At 37.7% G+C, this 19,410-nt stretch overlaps 1 protein-coding gene across 1 annotated transcript in view; it reads right to left on the bottom strand.

Moving 5' to 3' along the window:
- Positions 1-19,410, bottom strand: part of Dnz1 (DNZDHHC/NEW1 zinc finger protein 11) — a 115,053-nt gene that overhangs the window by 80,368 nt on the left and 15,275 nt on the right. The window contains exon 2 of the mRNA XM_090381350.1: positions 2,760-2,922. Within this exon, the coding sequence (XP_090237476.1) occupies positions 2,760-2,922 (163 nt within the window). The remainder of the gene's footprint in view (positions 1-2,759; positions 2,923-19,410) is intronic.

Raw genomic sequence — 19,410 nt, 5'->3', positions numbered from 1 at the left:
CTGCTATGCTGCAATTCAGATGGCAGTACAAAACTACATCCACTTGTGATTGGTAAGTTTTCCAAGCCAAGATGTTTTAAAGCAGTTAACCAACTTCTCTGTGATTATGAGGCCAATACAAGTGCTTAGCTTACGGTCAAAATATTTCAGTCTTGGTTGTCAAAATTGGATGGAAGAATGGCTTCAGAAAAAAGGAACATTTTGATGATTCTAGACCGTTGTACAGCACAGAGACACTTAAGTTGGCAAATATACAGCTGTTGTTTTTACCCCCAATACCACCAGTTTAATGGAACCACTGGATCAAAGCATTATTTATAACCACAAAACAGCATATAGAGCCCACCTGATAAGGTACTTGATCTGCAACATAGGAGGGAACAATTTGCAGCCAAATTGGAATGTCTTGGATGCTATCCATAATCTTGTTATGGATAGCATCCAGATTATTGCTTGGGAAAGTATTACATCAAGTGTAATAATCAATCGCTTCAGAAAGAGTGGCTTTGGAGAGAATATCATCAAAAAACATGGTCCAGCACACGAATGTGATAGCAAGTGAGGAATGGAGGAATTTGAAGGAGCATGTGGATTTTGTTGGCAAATTTGAAGAGTTTGTGAAGGTGAATGATGAAGTTGCTACCACTGCAATGCCAACACCAGAAGAACTGCTGGGTCCAAACAAAATGATGTTTTTGTTACCAGCGACAGCAAAAGTGAAGAAATGCACACATTGGCATTTAAAAAAGATGCCCAAAATGCATTGAACATAACAGAGAATGTGTTGGCCTGCAGTAATGTTGATAAAGAAACAACTATTGCATTTGAAAACGTCTGTGCTGTAGTTAAAAATGCATATAGGACAAAAACTGTGCAAACAACATTGGATTCGTTCTTTAAATTAGATTAATTTATTAAAAAGTTAATGGTTTGTATGTCTCCTTTTATATTAAGATTGTAATTCTTTTTACTATGATACTAAAATATTGTATATATCAAAATATATACTGTACGATATTTTAATTTCCGTTAATATTGCTTTTCTCTTAGCTTATCTTACAAATAAAATAAAATCTTTAAAAAAATATGTTATTCCCATTACTGTATTGTTAGACAAGGCATTTGTTTTTATTTTATTTTATTTTATTAATTTATTTTTGATATTATTATTCTTAGATATACAGTATGTACCAAAAAAAAAAAAACTAAAATTTTGACACTTTTGGGGGATCTCGTTACTACAAACCTCGTTATCACAAAAAGTGAAAATTTTGGTCCCTTGAACTTTGTTTTAACAAGATTCCACTGTAGATTCCTTCTAACTACAAGTGCAGACTATGCTGATAAAAATTTCCCCCACAGAGTCTTGCAGATTCCCTCAAGTCCAGTTAATCCACAAGGCTTTCAGCATATAAACCCTCCTATCATGTCTGAGTAGAACTGCTGCTGATGCATACACATTCAGACCTAACCTGTGACATTTTTTCAGCATGGTCCTATATTTACCCAACAAATGGTCAGGTTATTGTATTTATTTAATATCGTTAGTCCCCAGATGAATAATAATGCTCTCTTTATCCCCCCTTAAAATCTAATAATCTGTCGGTAACATAATCAATTGTTGCTCCCAGCAAACACACCCTGGTTCTGGTCCACCTATCTTTATTAGAAAAACTATTACCCATTTCCCTGACAATAGTCTCCCAATAAAACTAGTCTACCTTCAACCAGTGTTATGCACTTGACTGTTCTTATCTGGGACCCGAATTAGTGGTGCACTACTTGAGAGGTCATGAGATACTTGAGCCCCTAACAAGTTCCAGTTACATTTGTTTCCAGGGCGAGCACTCATTTCTTCAGTAACTCGAATTCTTCTCATAACACACCAAGTTCTAATTTGAGATAGGTACACTCTTTACATCGGTGCAAAGAAGAAAAGAATCTTCAGTTGAGCTACATTTGTCCACTACATGCCAGAGGCAATAAAAATGACAAACTCACGACACACCAGAAATGCCCGCAGGCATTTCTGTATGGGTCATGATATCCTTGAACTTCGTATATTAAGTGAATCTTGTAGCAACCATTAATAAGGTAAAATTTGAACTTTAGAAACGTTACAAAATTTAAATTTACAATATATTAGCAAATTTAAATTACCAAAAAATTACAAAAATGAAACTATTGACAAAACTTTAACCACTAGAGAAGTTAAATTTAAGCTACTGAACGAAAGTTAAAGTTGCCACCAAAATATCGATAACAAGGGCTATCTGAAGAATAAGATGTAGCTTTTTGAATACTTAACTAAATACAAAAGTAAACTAACCCAAGTGACTACATGAATTCAAAATACATATTCGCTACAATTTATTTTATTAAACAAAAAAAAAAAAAAAAAAACCTCAAAATTATTCCAAAAAGCTAACCTTCTATGAAGTTCCAAAATGCACAGCCACTGTATATAACCAAGTGCAGCAATCTGTTACATGTGTGCACTGGTTATGTCCAACTAATGATTGTATTATTTATTTTCCAATACATTATTTATATAGAAAATAAATAATTTATTTTCCAATATATCTTCAGCTAGTGTTAAAAATAAAAATTTAGTTTGAGAACCAAAAAAAAAAAAAAAAAATCTTAATTCATCCAAATGCCATTTATAAATTTTCCAACCGTGGTAATAAATAAAACTTCGTCATGACAAAAAATATAATTTAATATGAAAAATATGTTGTTATATTCTAATTACTTACTTTCTGAAGAGGAGATTTAATGCCAGAATGCATATCAGAAAAATCCAAATTATTATGTGGAAGAGGAACAATTCCAGGATCTGAAAACACTGCTCTTATATGAGCCATGATCAGAAGAAATATAATTATATTAAAACACATTACATTAAAAGCACCCCATAAGCTGCAAAAAATAAAACAGAAGGAAAGTATATTAGTATACAGAGAAAGAAATGAAAAAAACTATAGCTTTGTGAGTTTTTACAAATTTAGAGAAATTTCTTGGGAATAATAAGTATTCACATAATCATCTAAAATCAGACACATTAATATATAAATCAGTGAGAATCTTTTAAAATTTTAAAAATTATATCAACAGAACTAAAACTTTATTAAGTATTTTGAGCCTTCTACTGTGACACATTAGAGGTAAATTTCACAGAGCAACTTAAATTTTAAAATAAAAATATCTATTAAAGTGGCATCAAGATGAATATTAGCATTTCTTCATTAATGGTTCATATCATTAATTCCTTTGTTATTCAAGAAATTGGGCAATAAAAAAAATAGAAGAAAATGGTATTTTGGGCTTTGTTAAGGCTCTTATTATAATTATTAAGCATTTTAAAACACAAATTTAAGATTAGTGGGTTTTTTATTATCCAATCAGAGTACACTGGCTCCATATCTAATCATCGAATATCACACTGCTGATGCTTTGCATGCATTAGATCAGTGGTTTTCAACCGGGGTGCTGCGTAATTTGGGTTTAAGTTACTTAAACTTATTATTATTTTTTTAATTTATATGTTTATTTCATTATAAAAAGGTGTATGGTATCTTTTTAATTTTGTGGTGATCTATAATTGATGTTTATTTAGTATCTCTATATAAAGAATAAAATTATTATATACTGTTTATATACATAATTTGTACTATGAATTGTAATTCTGTTTATAGTTATATTATTGAAATAACTATCATGTAACATTTTTCAGAGAGAGAGAGAGAGAGAAAATCAGATCTAACAGGCAGAAAATATAGTAGCGGTGCCACAAAATAAAATAAATTACCTAGGGGTGTCATTATTAAAAATGGATCATAAACCATTGCATTAGATGTTTTTCACATTTACTGTCATCCAACAGCTGGAGTGACAGATTTTTTGATTTTTGTTTCTTTAAAGTTGCACTCGCCAATAGCAAATATAACACTCACAACATGTAAGCATTAATAAACAAGTTATAAAAACATGTTTAAAGCATGTTAGGGGAGAAGGTACTTTAAAAATATAATTAAAAACATGTTTTCAGTGTAAAAAATCCACCAACATGCCTGATAATGTTATATTTTTATCAAGCTTGATAAAAGGTTAAGAAAGTTTTTAAGGAACGATCCCAAATGTGGAAACATTTCATTTTAGAGACAGTTTCTTCTGGTCATTCGCCTGAATGTGATGGCTGATTTCACTGTCTTGTAGTGGTAGAATATCTCAGAGTTCCGTATTTTCGCTGTTTTTTTTTTTTTTTTTTCTTGTACATCAATGACTTTCAATTGGCCTGTTTGGGGCTTTTTTTTTTTTTTTTTTTTTTTTTTTTATGTAAACCCCAAACACGAGAGGTATATCAGAATCTATAGTACTTAGTACCATGCTTGGGTTGGAAGTTGAGAAGACGAAAGAAGATATTTGTTGATACTGGATTTAAACTTCTGTAGACTGTAATTTTCAGGAAATACGTATGAAGGAAGGTTGTTCCAGAAAACGGCAATTGAATGAATAAATGAGGAAGATGAAAAGTTGGTTCTGTGAGTTTGGAGTTGGACAGTAAATGGATGTTGGCTGGTGGTGGCACGTGTTCGGACTGTTTTGAAAGAGAGAGCGGAAATTATAGAAGCCAATTCAGAAGAATAGTGGCCATTGAAATATCTATAGAAGAGGAATGCAGCAGAAACAGTATGTCTATAAGACAATGAGTGGACAGAGTCTGCCAAAACCTCTCAGACTTCTCGATTCCTCTTCTGAACGGAATCAAGAAGTCTGAGAGGTTTTGGGAGCACCACCAAGTTGTGGGAACAATATTCCACGGTAGGACGGATTTGCGATTTGTACAGAGTGAACAGCTGTTTGGAAGAAAAGTAATGCCGCGAGCGAAAGAGAAAACCAAGTTTTTTTAGATGCAGAGGAAGCAATATTTGTAATGTGCTTGTGCCAAGAGAGATTAGAAGTCAGGGTAATCCCCAAAAGAGATATATCATTTTGCCTAGAAATCGGAGTGTCACCAAAGATAAGCATAGGAGCAGAAAAATCCTTTTTGCGAGATATAAGACAAGACAGTTTTAGAAGGATTAAATCAACTAAGTTGTCTTTGCCCCACTGGAGAATTACCTGGAGATCGGCATTTAAGGAATTGGTAGCAGATTTTTGAGAAGTTGAAGCTGATTGAGCAGGACAAGGTTTCTCAAAATGGAAAGTGGAATGCAATGTGCTATCATTGGCAAAACTATGGATAGGATTTCCAGTCAATGGAAGAAGGTCATTAATATACAAGAGGAAAAGAGTGGGGGAAAGAACTGAACCTTGGGTGACACTGGCATTAGTGGACAAGTTAGAAGACAGAGAGCCATCTACCATCACCCTCAGTGAGCGATCAGAGAGAAAACTGGATAACCAATTACAAAAAACAGTTGGCAAACTATAAGATGGAAGCTTGTTTAGAAGACCTTTATGCCAAACACGATCGAAAGACTTTGAGATGTCAAGAGCAACTGTTTGTGTTTCACCAAACTTTTCCATTGAATTAGTCCATAAATGGGTAACATAAGCCAGAATATCACAAGTGGATAGGCACTGACGAAATCCATACTGGAGATTGTTGATCAGACGGAAGATTTCTAGGTAGTTTAAAAGTTGCCGGTTAATTGATTTCTCCATTACTTTAGAAAGAATAGAAGTAATTGCAATGGGACGATAATTGGATGGGAGCGATTTGTCACCCTTTTTAGGAACTGGCTGGATATGAGCAAATTTCCAAGCAGAAGGAAAAACACCTTTGGAATAAGAAAGTGAAAAAAGGCAGCAAAGAACAGGAGTAAGTTCAGGAGCACAGGTTTTGAGAACAAGTGGAGAAATACCATCGGGACCTGGAGCTTTCTTGGCAACAAGATTCGTCAAAATCCTTCTGACATCCTATTGACGGAAAACCACAGGAGGCATTGAATGGAAAGTGTTGGGAATGGTGGTAGGTGTTTTACCAAGATCATTAATACAGGAGTTGGAGGAAAAATGGGATGCTAGCAAGTCAGCTTTATCCTTGGCTGAAGTGACAACAGAACCATCTGGTTTGGACAGAGGTGGGAGCAGAGATGGGCAAAAGTTGCGGCGAATAGCTTTGGCAAAAGACCAGAATGCTCGGCTACCATTAGGGCAAGAAGCAAGTTTTCTACTCTTAGCCTGTTCAAACTCTAGTTTGGACTGGTTAATAACTGCTTTACAACTGTTGCGAGCTTTGGTGTAGGCAGAAAATGAAACTGAAGAATTAGAAACAAGCCAATTACGATATGCAACATTCTTCTCTTGGACAGCCTTAGCACATTTATTGGAAAACCAAGGTTTAGATAAAGGACGAGATTTTAAAGTGGAGTGTGGGATAAAGGATTCCATTCCTACAAGAATAATTTCACTGACACGATCTGAGCAAACGTTGACATCAGAAGTTTTGAAACAGTAATCTGACCAAGGAAAAGAAGAAAAGAAATCTTGCAGGTCATCCCATTTTGCATTCTTGTAATGTCAAACAATACAAGGTTGGGAAAAGCCATGAGATAAAGGCTCCATTGGAGAAGAGACAATCACCAAGTTGTGATCTGAGGTGCCTAAAGGACCTCTCACTTCGACCATGTACTTAGAAGGGTTGTTTGTGAGAAAAAGATCAAGCGTGTTGGCTGTATGGTTAGGATTGTCTGGTATTCTTGTAGGTAAATGAACAATCTGGGCAAGGTCATTAATAATTGCAAAAGCCTCAGCATCTCGACCAGCTGGATCAGTATGACTAATGGAAGCAAGCTGGAGTTGTGAACATTAAAATCACCAAGGAAAATTTCCTCACTGTTAGGAAAGTTGGACTGGAGAAAGTCAAGTTGCAAAGAGAGGAAGTCAAGGAGCTCCGAGTGATTAGTGGGGTTGAGAGAACGGTAGAGACAACAGATGAATTTGACACAAAAGAGGTAGAGAGATTTTAAGCCAGGTAACATCGAAGAGAGGAGATTCCAAATTACCAAGTCTCTGACAGGGAATATTGGAACGGACATATGCACAAGTACCACCTTTGAGGCGAAAGGAATCGTATAGCAAATAATTTGGGCAACTGAGATGAGCAGTAGTTGAATCAACTGATAACTGAGATTTTGTCAGAAAAAGTACATGAGCTTTGGCAGATTGCAAGTGGAAATGGACATCATTGAGATTAGAATTCAGACCACGTATATTTGTGAAATGAATAAGGAAGTGTTTGGGAGGTTTAGGTCTTTTTGCAGATAAATTTACTCTATTAGTTTGACAATTCAGGGTGTACTCAATAGTAAGAAAAAGTGGGTGGAACATGCTGTTTGAAGTAATGAAATTTTTGGATATGGCATACATGAGGTAAGAATATACCCAGATCCTTGACATAACATGGCCTCGACAATGCTCCCCACATACACACTACTCGGACTACCTCAGTCACTATCTGGCAGAGTAGAGGTAGCAAGATTATATACTAGCTGATCCGGAAGCCTCCTAGAGAGTTACCAATAGGTTCGGTCCAGTGTACTAACTAGTGGCCGGCCAGCGAACACCGTTTTAGAGCTATACCCTCGAAATGTAAGGAAGATTGGATCTCACCACGATGTTCATCATAACCTCAAAAGTCATCAATCATACTGCATGATGGAAGAGATGAGGAAGGGTTGACCGGAACTTGCCTCTGGCAACTAAACATGGGTTCCCCCACTTCATGCCTCCAATAAGCAAAGTGGTGGTATTACATGAGAGTCATCTACCACCTAGTACTGCCTGGTAACACAAGGGGGGGGGGGCGCATTCCTCCATGTGGTGTGGGCACCACACATCGACCCCTGCTTACGTCGGTTCACACCTGGGTGGTCACCCACCATGTGCTTGAGCAGAGGTTATACCCAGAATTACTAACAGTCCCACCATTGTGAAGGTGCAACCAGAGGATTTGGCTGTCAAGTCCTGACTTCGCCAAAATTGGGTCCACTTGAACTGAGTGTCACCCGAATATCAGTTCCATCAGCGTTTTAGACTCACAGGTAGCAAGTACAGCTTGTCTGGCATATCTGTGACAACCTCAAGGATCTCAAGCTTTATTGGCATATTGGCAACTAAGCATGTTAAGCATTATACATAAGGCTATAATGTGCCAAAACCAGGTCATAAGAGATAATAGCTAAAATTTCAGTGATGTAATGAATTAGGTCACCATAACAAAAGAAATAACAATAAAGGTATAAAACATATAATAGAAGTATAACAATAAAAAGGTAAATTTTAAATATGAGTAAAAAGGTTTAATGATTTCAAATAGCTAAAAACAGCAGACACATGGTCACTGTCAGATAAATTTTGACTGGCTGTATATGTCTCGGCGAGATGACTACAAATGGTAAAATATTCTCACACATACGAGTTATCTGCCCTCAGCAAGAATGCATGTGTAAGATGACTATATCCCATGCAGAGGCATAGGACATAAGTTACCTTAGAACAACGACTTCTCTACAGGTCCTGCACAGACCAGACTGTCAGTGTTGGATTATAGGCTTCATTTCGTACAGTTTAGCATTAGTAAAGGCACATGATGCAAGAAAGCAAGCTTATATAGCATCAGCCAAAAAAAAAGAAAAAAAAAAAAAAACATTATTTCACCCATCCACTTGATCCAAATGTTTGTCTAGTTCTGCCTTGAATCTATTTAAGCTAACAACTTCTGCAATGACAGATGGAAGTTTGTTCCAGAAATCAACCACCCACTGGCTAAAGGCAATCTTCCACATATCTATCCTACAACTGTCTTTCCTCAATTTGAATTTATGCCATCTCAGGTGATTATTCTGAGCAAGAGAAAGAATCTCATCAGGATTGAGTATGCTCAAACCATTCAAGGCTTTATACACCTCAATCAGATCACCTCACAGGTGCCTAGTCTCCAGACGTTGTAATATGCAAAACTTAAACCTTTCTTAGTAAGAGCAACCCTTTTGTTCCATTCACTAATCTTGCTGCCCTTCTCTGTACTCGTTCCAGTAGCTCCCATTGCCTCACAACTCATTGCTCTCAGCTATGTGCAAGGTCGCTGTTCCCCTAGTATTTACTGTCTCGTGGGACTATAATATCTTCAGATAACCTGCTCCACTACCAGAACTTACATTTAGAAAGGACTCAGGAGCAATTTGACTTTACAAGTAATTTACCTCTGTGCTTGCTAACATATGGTTATTGTCTTCTCCTTCTTCTAAAAACTATCTTAGTTAATTAAAAAAAAAAAAATTATTACTTATCTAATTCTGCTATGTACCTATAAGCTTTATTAAATTTACAAATGTCAGACGAAAGCTCTTCGTCCTCTGATGGAATGCTTGGTGCTCTGACTATTGCACCCGAGCTTGTAGAAGCTAGTCTGAAAGGGTTTCAGGAGCCATTTGTACAACTTGTTAATATCACGGAGGATGAATTTCCATCTATACACCAGTCCCAGGGTGGAGCCACTGCTGATGACATGCAGTCTGATGAAGAACTAGAGCAGTCAAGAAACACTGAAAATTTAGATTTTGTTCTAGCACTTAAGAATAATCTACTAGATACGCTTAAACCTGGTTCTAAGGTTACTCCAACAATGGTAACAGAAGTGAGTAAAACATGGAATACCATGGAGAGAATATTAATTGATTTCATAATGGAAAATGAAAAACTGAAAGCAAAATTAGAAGCTCATGCTGTGCCTATGTCTTCAAATGCAGGTAGCTATGTTAGCGAAGCTGCTTCAAACATGGACAGAAAGTTAGATCAGGGTGAGGTTCCCTCAGGAAAGCAAACAAAACATGTGCAATTATATGTGCTAACGATGAGTGTGATCTTAAAACGAGTGAGGAGATCTAACAGGCAGTATCTAAAAACTTTAAAATAAAATTGAGGTAGGTAAAAATTAAATTCGTACAGAAAGTACATGAAAAATGCATAGTTATAGAAACTGCATCCAGTAATGATTTAGAAAAGCTTAAAGTAAATACACTAAATTTAAAGAACACAACCTTAATGTTGAATCACCAAGAAAATTAAACCCAACCCTTATAGCTTATGACATAAATAAAGAAGTTTCAGACCAAGAATTTATAGAAGACCGAAAAAAATCTCACCAGAGCGTTTGATGTAAATGAGAAAAAGATTTTAAAAAACTAGTTAAGATAAGATTTAAGATTAAATTGAAAAATAAGAATAATTCACACTGGGTTTTCGAGGTTCCTGTCGATATTAGAAAAATTTTATTAAGATCTGATAGTTGTCTATACTTGGGTTTTCCAGTGCATAGTCTTAAGGATTTTATTATAGGCTCCTGATGCTTAGGCTACGGTCACTCAGCCCAGAACTGCCATCAAACTGACTGTACATGTTGGCACTGTGGACAGCAAGGGCATGAAATTGAAGAATGTAAAAATAAAGAATCTCTGAATTGTTTGCCCCAATTGCAAAATTAGGAAGAAAAAGTCAGATCATTCATACCACGACTTAAAATGTACGGAGTATTTACATGCCCAGGATCAAACAAAAGCTCAAACCAATTATACATAATTGGTTTGACACAAACAAACAAAATAAATAATAATATTAGAGGAATGGTTAAAATAATTCAACTAAATTGTCAAATCGGCTTCAGCCTTGCACATCTTTCTAAAATTATAGTAGAGCAAAATATTGGAATTCTTGGTCTACAAGAATTATGCTTACAAAGGTGCAGTCAAAGGTTTACCCAATGACTGCAAAATCGTAGTCTGTCACTCAATCCACGCGGATCTGAGTAATGCTGTGGCTGTTTGGGCGGCCCTGGTCATAGCAGATCCAAACATCACTGTTACCAGGATTAATGACGTGCATGTTTGGAGAGCATCCTTGGTAAAATTTACTGTGCAGTGAAGCCAAACTGGTCAATCCTAGAACCATTCTTGAACTATTTAGAAATGGCCTTAAACAAATTAGTTGGGAAGAAAGTGTTGATACTCATGGATGCAAATGCATCGTCGACACTTTGGAACAGTCCCGTTTCGGATTCTAAAGGCGAGCAATTAGAGGAAATTATTCAAACAAAGAACTTAACTATTTGGAATTCCCCGGGACACCCACCAACATTTGTCTCTGCCTCCAGGCAATCCTTTATTGATGTCACATTATCTAACAGAATATTTGGTCACTGTGTCAGGGACTAGAGGATTCATACCTCCTGGACTGGCAGTGACCACAATGTTATTGCATTCAACATTGTAAAGTCTTCAGACCCCAGAAACCTTAATTTTAATTATGATTTTCCTCGTTACAAAACACAAAGTGCAATTGGGAACTCTTTGACACCAAGTTAAGAGAAATTTTCACTTATGACAATGTTGAACGTTTGGGAGAATTGGATTTAAACTTCCAGTTGCAAGAGGTAATGAAACTCATTACTGAGATTTGTGATAGAACTCTCCACAAAAAAAGCAACAAAGGAATTTGGTTCTGCGGTGGACTGCTGGGCGAGATTATCAAAGCACAAAACGTAATAACAGACAAAATGAGGAGAATGAGCAGTTGCAAGAAATTTATAAGGAGACCAAAAGAACATATTTTAATCTTATTTATAAAGAAAAGTTTGGCATAGGAATGATTAGTTAAAACAACTCTTGATGAAAACCATGGGGTCTCCATTACAAACTGGTTGTTGAAAAGATATATCCGGCAGAGATCTCATCCATATTAAAGTAAAATAATACTGAAATGGTTTCATGGTCAGCAGGTCACAGGGTACTGTCAATGATATACAGGAATTTTGCTAGTAGGGAAAAGGAGGTGATTATCCCTTTGTATAAGGCAATGGTCGGGCCATGCCTTGAGTACTGTGTACAGGTCTTGAGGCCTCATTTTAGGAAGGATGTAGAGTTACTTGAGTGTGTACAGAGAAGGGCAACAAGATTGGTGAGGAGAACGAGGTGCCCTCTTACCAAGAAAAGAACTAGACAGCTTATAAATTTATATATACAGCATTTTCTCCACACAAAATTTAAACAGAGAAATGCATACACAGTTGGAGAAAGCAAGGTGGGAAAAAAGGGAGAAAAAAAGGGAAAGAAAAAAAAACTACATGCAGCTGCATTTATGAATACTTAGTCACAGCTGAATGACTGCATCTGTCATTTGAAGATCAGTAGTACCCATACTTAAGGGGTGAGCACCTGTGAGGTGATCTGATTGAGGTGTATAAGGTCTTGAATGGGTTGAGCACGTGGAAATAGTAGTAGTGATGATGGGATTCTTCTGCTTGCTCAGATTACAAGGATCAGTTCCAAACCTGATGGGGCATAAATTTTTGCCCCATGAAAATTTTGCAGAAATTTTCCTTTAGCCAGCAGGTGGTTAATTGCTGGAACAAACTCTCATCTGTCGTTGTGGAAGTTGATAGATTCAATAAATTCAAGGAGGAACTGGACAAACTTTTAGAGGTAATGGATGTGTGAAATTAGTTTTTTTTTTTGGCTGATGCTACATAAGCTCATGCTTTCTTGCATCACATGCCTCCATTACTACTACTATTACTTAGATCAGCGTTTCCCAAACTGGGGTCCATGGACCCCTGGGGGGTTCTATATATATATATATGGGTCCACAAACTTTTTTGATTTTTGAAGCGATCCATACTTTTTTTGATTTTTGAAAGGGTCCACAGATCTCAGTAATTTGGGAACAACTGACTTACAAATATTGACTAATAAATACGAGGAGAATGACCTATCCAGATTTCTTGACAGTAAAGAAAATTACCTTGGTTTGGTGCAGTTCGCAGATAAGATCTTAGGCGAAGGAAAAGACTGATTGGAACTGATGCTTAGCAAAAACACTGGTATCCCTTGAGAACAATATAATGTTCTCTGTTATGTTTGTACTGAGACTGATTGGATCTGATCCTTAGCATTAACACTTGTGTACCTTGAGAATGATATAACGTTCTCTATTATTTTTGTGGAAGCACAAGCACAGAGAGCTTGTGCTTGTTATTTTGATTCCTCAAAAGACTTGGGGAAAATTGTGTATAATTTAAAAATTGAGTCTGTCTTAATTAGAAATTAATGGTAAAAATTTTCAATGCTGAGGTGTGTAGCAAATTAAAGATTGGTGATAGTAAAATATATGGGGAAAAAAATATATATATAGCATTAGCATTAGTAGAGGCATATGATGCAAGAAAGCAAGCTTATTCAGCATCAGGCAAAAAAAAAAAAAAAAAAACCACTCCCATTTCACCCCTCCGTTCGTTCGAAATACCTGTCCAGTTGAGCTTTAAATTTGTTTAGGCTATCAACTTCAACAACAAGTGATGGAAGTCGGTTCCACCAACCAACCACCCGCTGGCCAAAGGCAAATTTCCGCACATCTATCAGCCATCCGTCCTTCCTCAATTTGTATTTATGCCCTCTGAGGTGATTATTCTGAGCAAGATGAAGAATCCCATTGGCATTGAGCATGCTCAAACCATTCAAAGCCTTATACACCTCTATCAGATCACCTCGCCGGTGCCTAGTCTCCAAACTCTTTAATTTGCAAAACTTAAGCCTTTCTTCGTAAGAGCAACCCTTTGTTCCATTTACTAATCTTGTTGCCCTTCTCTGTACCCGTTCCAGCAGCTCTACATCCTTCTTGAAATGAGGCCTCCAGACCTGTATACAGTATTCAAGATGTGGCCTAACCATTGCCTTATACAAGGGAATCATCACCTCCTTATCCCTGGTAGAAAAATTCCTGTATATCATTGACAAGACACCATGAGCTACTCTTGCAGCTCGTCTGCACTGCTCAGAGAACTTCATATCTGCCTGCACAATTACCCCCAGGTCCTTTTCATTCTCCACCACTGTCAGTGTAGTACCGCAGAGTTGATACGTTGCTCTGGGGTTACTGTTTCCCATATGTAGTACTTTACATTTGTCAATGTTAAACTTCATTTGCCACCTCTCAGCCCATCTGTTCAACCTTTCTAGATCCTGTTGCAGCAGCATAGCGTCAGTAGTGTCCTTAACGACCCTGCCAACCTTTGTATCATCTGCAAACTTGGACATTAAACTTGATATCCAATCATCAATATCATTCATAAACACCGAAAACAACAACGGACCCAACACTGAACCTTGAGGAACTCCACTAATAACATTAGTCCACGATGAGCAGTGTCCATTGATTACCACTCTCTGTCTTCTGCCACTTAACCATCCCCTTATCCATAGCAGCAATTTGCCTCCAATGCCACACTGCTCCAATTTGTGCAGCAGTCTTCCATGTGCAACAGTATCGAAAGCCTTTCTAAGATCCAAATATATAATATCAAAGTTATTCCCTGCATCCAGTTCTTTTGTGACTACATCATAGTATCCAATCAAATTGGTCAGGCAAGACCTGCCCTTAACAAAACCATGCTGCGTCTGAGCTATAACAGAATTCTTGTCTAGATGATCCTGCAGTGCTTCTTTAACCAGTGCCTCCATTAATTTACCTGGAACAGAAGTTAAACTAACAGGTCTATAATTACTTGTGTCAGCCTTTGATCCTCCTTTGTGAATTGGGGTTACATTTGCACATCTCCAGTCTATGGGTACCTCCCCTGAGTCCAAAGAAGCTCTCATAATTATGGCTAGGGGTTTGCATACTTCCTTTGCTGCCTCCTTTAAAATAACTGGATAGATCCCATCCACCCCAGGTGCCTTTTTTATGTTTATCCTCAACAATCTCTCCTCCACTTTCCTCTCAGTTATTACAAAATCATCCAGCTCACTGCCAATGTTTACTTTACCTACATCATTCTCCTTCCTGAATAACTCCTCATGCGTGAATATAGATGCAAAATACTCGTTTAGATTGTTAGCCACCTGAGCAGGATCCTCAACTGTTGAACCATCAATATCCAGTGGACCAATCTGATTCATCCCTTTCCTTCTCAAGTTCAAGTATGTAAAGAACTCTTTTCTGTTTTTCTTTGCATCCTTTGCCAAGGATTTTTCGTAGTCTGCCTTTGCCTGCCTAATCTCCTTTGTGACTTGGTTACAGACCAACTTATATCTATCATAGGCTTCCATGTCACCCATTAATTTGTATGTATCCCATGCATTTTTCTTCTTTGCCACATGTCTCATTGTTCATCTGACAACCATTTAGGCCTAAACCTTGAACAATATTTCTTAGTTGGTATGTAAAGCCTGGTAGCCTCCAAGATTAGTTCCTTGAATGCTTCCCATTTTGAGTTTGCTGTTGGTAACATCATCAGTTGGTCCCACTGTACAGAATTTAAATACTGTCTCAGACCATCATAGTCTCCTTTACGAAAACAAAAACCCTTCCTCTGATGGTAGTTACCTCCTTGAGTAAATCCCACTTCAACACACTGTGATCACTGCCACCTAGTGGTTCATTTATCTGCAGGTTCTTAATGCATGAAGAATCACTACTGATAATCAGATCAAGAGTATTGCTCCCTCTTGTTGCCTCACGAACATGCTGATATAGAAAACAATCATCCAATAAATCCACAAAAGCCTTGCTAGTGTGCGAGTGACCAACCCACAAATTCCAGTCAATATCTGGGAAATTAAAATCCCCCATTATAAGACTCTCTGATTTACTGGCCCACTCTATTTCCCTGTACAATATCTTATTATACTCATCAGAGTCATTAGGCCTATAGCACACTCCTACTCTCAATTTTGATTTCCCTATGTTTATGTCACACCAAACTGACTCGACACTGCCCTGTCCATCGATGTCGACTAGCTTCACTTCCTTGGACTTTATGTGTTTCTTAATTAATAGCATAACCCCTCCTCCCCTCCTGTCCTGTCTATCCTTCCTATACACATTGTATTCCCCAAATTCCAGTTCCGCATTACATATATCTGTGTGACACCACGTCTCTGATATCCCAACAATATCTGCCTTTGATGTTTTGAGCAATACCTCAAATTCATCAAATTTATTTACCAAACTCCTAGCATTGGTGTACCTGCATGTTCACCTAGCATTGGTGTACATGCAGGTATACATGCACCTGTTTCTATTCTTAGCTACTCTAACACAACCCATGTGTTTACTTGTACCGCAATGACTACCAGCAGTCTCTGAAATATCCTGCACCTTGTTTTTCAGACTTCTGCTCATTTCAATAGAAGCAGTGCAAGAATCACTTCCACCTCTGCCAGTGGCTACTGTTAATCTATTAGTATCCCCCCCAACTAGCAGTTTTCCGACCCACCTAACACTGCCTCGACAGCATCAGCAAAAATTCTTGCACCCTTTCTATTTAAGTGTATCCCATCCCTGTAGAAGCAATCTCTCCTGTTAACAAGTACAGTCCAGGCTGAAAAAAATTCTACCCCTTGAGCCTTGCACAATCCCTCCAGGGCCGAATTGATTGACAAGGCTCTCATCATATACTCCCTCCTATCGTGTCTGGGCAGAATTGCAGACACTTTCAAGTTCAACCCTAATTCACGGCTTTTTTTCAACAGTGACCTGTACTTGCTAAGTAATTCCGCCGGTCTCCTACTCTTAATATCATTGGTGCCAACGTGCACAACTATATCACCTTTTGTGCCCTTAAAAGATAATATCCGCTCTACAACGTCATCAACCTTTGCCCCTGGCAGACATACCCTGGTCCTATTCCACCTATCCTTTTTACAAAGCATGTTCCCCGTTTCCCTGACAATAGAGTCACCAACAACTACTAGTTCCTGTGGGACCAGCGCATTCTGCCTAGGGGGTTGCTTCTGTATATGAAGATTTCAAAATAAGTACCTTTTCTGCTCAGGCAGTTGGCCTTTTGTAAATGGTTACTCTTGTGTTCTGGGTAACTCTGGACATAATTGTTGAACTGACTGCCCACATGGGATGACAGGTTTTGGAAGGGTAATTTTGCCTTACAGCTTCAAAACGTTACAATCAATCACAGATTGGTTGTAATATTTTGCATTTAGTCTATTATCTGACTTACTTGTTGTGAGCTCAGGTTTTCTGACTTGCTAAATTGAAATCACTATAAAATTTTGTTAGACTTAGATATTGAGCTGTTGGTTGACGTATTTTTATCTTAGGTCAAGATCAGGTTTCAATAGTTGGCCTGTAGTGATAGGGATAAAGAGGTTGTCCGATTATCACAAGACAGTGATTATTCGTTTAACGTAGTTTTTGATGGGTGTTTGTTATAATAATTGGATGTTTTGAATTGTGTAAATTGCTTTCTTACTGGCTGTGGCTCCATTAGCTAGTATTTTAACCTCCTTGTCTTTTCTTCACTGCAGGGTCTTGTGTTAATATTAAGACTAGGGTGTCTTCTAGTTTTAATCAAGTCAATTCATGTTGTTGTATCTGATTGTTGTATTTGTGACATGTTAATTTTTTTGATACTACTGCCAGGTTGACAGTTATTGTTCTAAAATTAAGATTAATTATCTTAGTTTAATAATTGATTGTCTTTTCCACTTATACCTTTTCTATTTTCTACCTACTCTGCTTCTTTTTTCAGGGATGCCTTTTTTTCTCTTGCTTTCTGTCCACTTTCTTTTCCCTCCATTTCCCATACTTCTCCCTCTATATCCCATTTCCTTTCTTTAAACACCTTGGGGCTCCCCGGCTTTCCTGATAGTCCCAGTAAGTCTCACAGCTAGAAAGTGATCCCTGGTGCACCTCCAAGTGGCCAAGGTTGGGAGTCAGGGGGCATGGGCCCAGGTGTCCCCTGACTCCCAACCTTGGGAAATCCTGGAGACCGCAATTAAAACAAACACACTTTGACCTTGTAGTATGCTTAACTTGCCTTGTTAACTATGTCAAGAGTATGCAGAACAAGTTCTACCGTGGCCCTCCAGATTCTGCTGGGCAAACTACCAGTGCAATATGAAGTGCAGTTTCAGTACTTCAAATATCACTTGAAGAAAAATAATCCTGCAGTGCTTGACGACGTTCAATTGGACCTAAATAATTCTATGTTGGTGTAAAAAAGAAGACTGCATTCGGTCTTTGTCTCAAAGTGGCAGTGGAGACTGGTCATCAACTAGTCTGGAAGGTACAACTCGAGATTTCTTTCCTGTGGTTAAGGAATTTGTAAAAAAGGATTTACTGTGGGTCTCTCCAAGCTAGTATTCCATGTTTTTATTAACTGGACATGGTAGCATAAATAGCAAATTATATAAGCTTGGTCTTTCTACAACTACTGCATGTCTCTGTGTGTTCCAAGGAAACCGTTGACCACATTATATTTAGATGTCATCTCTATTGTGATCTTTGTCATGAATTGGAATTGGTGGTGGATAGTTTGATCCTGGCAATAAAATGGAATTTGTTCAATCAAAGAATAACTTCACAGTGTTTGGCAGTTTTGCCACCCAGGTGTTCAAGAGAAGACTAGAACTGGGCTCACATCTGGTGAGTATGGGCTTGGCACACCCAGGGTCCTGAGTTGGATATCATCATTCTTCTCTTTCTTAGTGATTCCTTTCTACTTCTCTCTCAGGGTAACTCAGGATTTTTTTTTGGCTGGTGCAGCATAAGCCTCAGGCTTCCTTGCACCATATGGCTAATAATACTAATACTAACTGAGGCAAATCAACCAATTCTAACCTTTTCTGGAATTCTTGTAAAGTTTTAAGCCTTTGTGTGGGGAGGTATGATCTGCACCTCAAGTTTGTGCAGATAAAGCTCTGAGTATGTTTATCTTTTTTTAAGCAGGCAGTACGTACTTTTTTAATGTACTCTAAGAAATTTAGCTTGTTGTACATGATTAAACCTAGAAATCTAAAGTTACTAGTGACTGGAAGGGAGATATTAGAGATGTGAAGTTCAGGATCCAGATGAAGTTGCTATCCATTTTTGTCTACAAAAATGGATAGCAACTGTTTTCTGCTGCAAAAGCCTATAGCCGTTAAGGCTAGCCCATTGCTGTATTTTATTTAATGATATCTGAAGCTGTCGTTCAATAGATCTCATATTTTGGGAATGACAGGAGATGGAAAGGTCATCTGCATAAAGGTAAGTTTCTACGGTATTTGGAAGTTGTTTAGTGATAGAATCTATTCTAAGGGCGAAAAGAGTGGCACTCAGTACTGATCCCTGTGGAACACCTTCTTCCTGAATGAAAGTTGCAGAGAGGGCATGTTGGTATCGAACTTGAAACGATCTAGTGTGTAGAAAATGCTTTACAAAAATAGGAAGGTTGCCCCGCAGACCAAGAGAGTAAAGATCTCTTAGTATGCCATGCCGCCAGGTGGTATCAAAAGCCTTCTCTATATCTATGGAAACCATTACTAGATGTTCATGCTTAACAAAGGCATTACGAATGGCAAATTCAGCCTTAACCATAAGGTCCAAGCATGACCTGTTTTGACGAAAGCC

The sequence above is a fragment of the Mastigoproctus giganteus genome, chromosome 9 (assembly GCF_048544385.1).
Source record: "Mastigoproctus giganteus isolate SK-2022 chromosome 9, ASM4854438v1, whole genome shotgun sequence".
Classification (NCBI taxonomy): domain Eukaryota; kingdom Metazoa; phylum Arthropoda; class Arachnida; order Uropygi; family Thelyphonidae; genus Mastigoproctus; species Mastigoproctus giganteus.
Note: the sequence above shows the minus strand (reverse complement) of the source record. Positions and strands in the feature narration are given on the sequence as shown.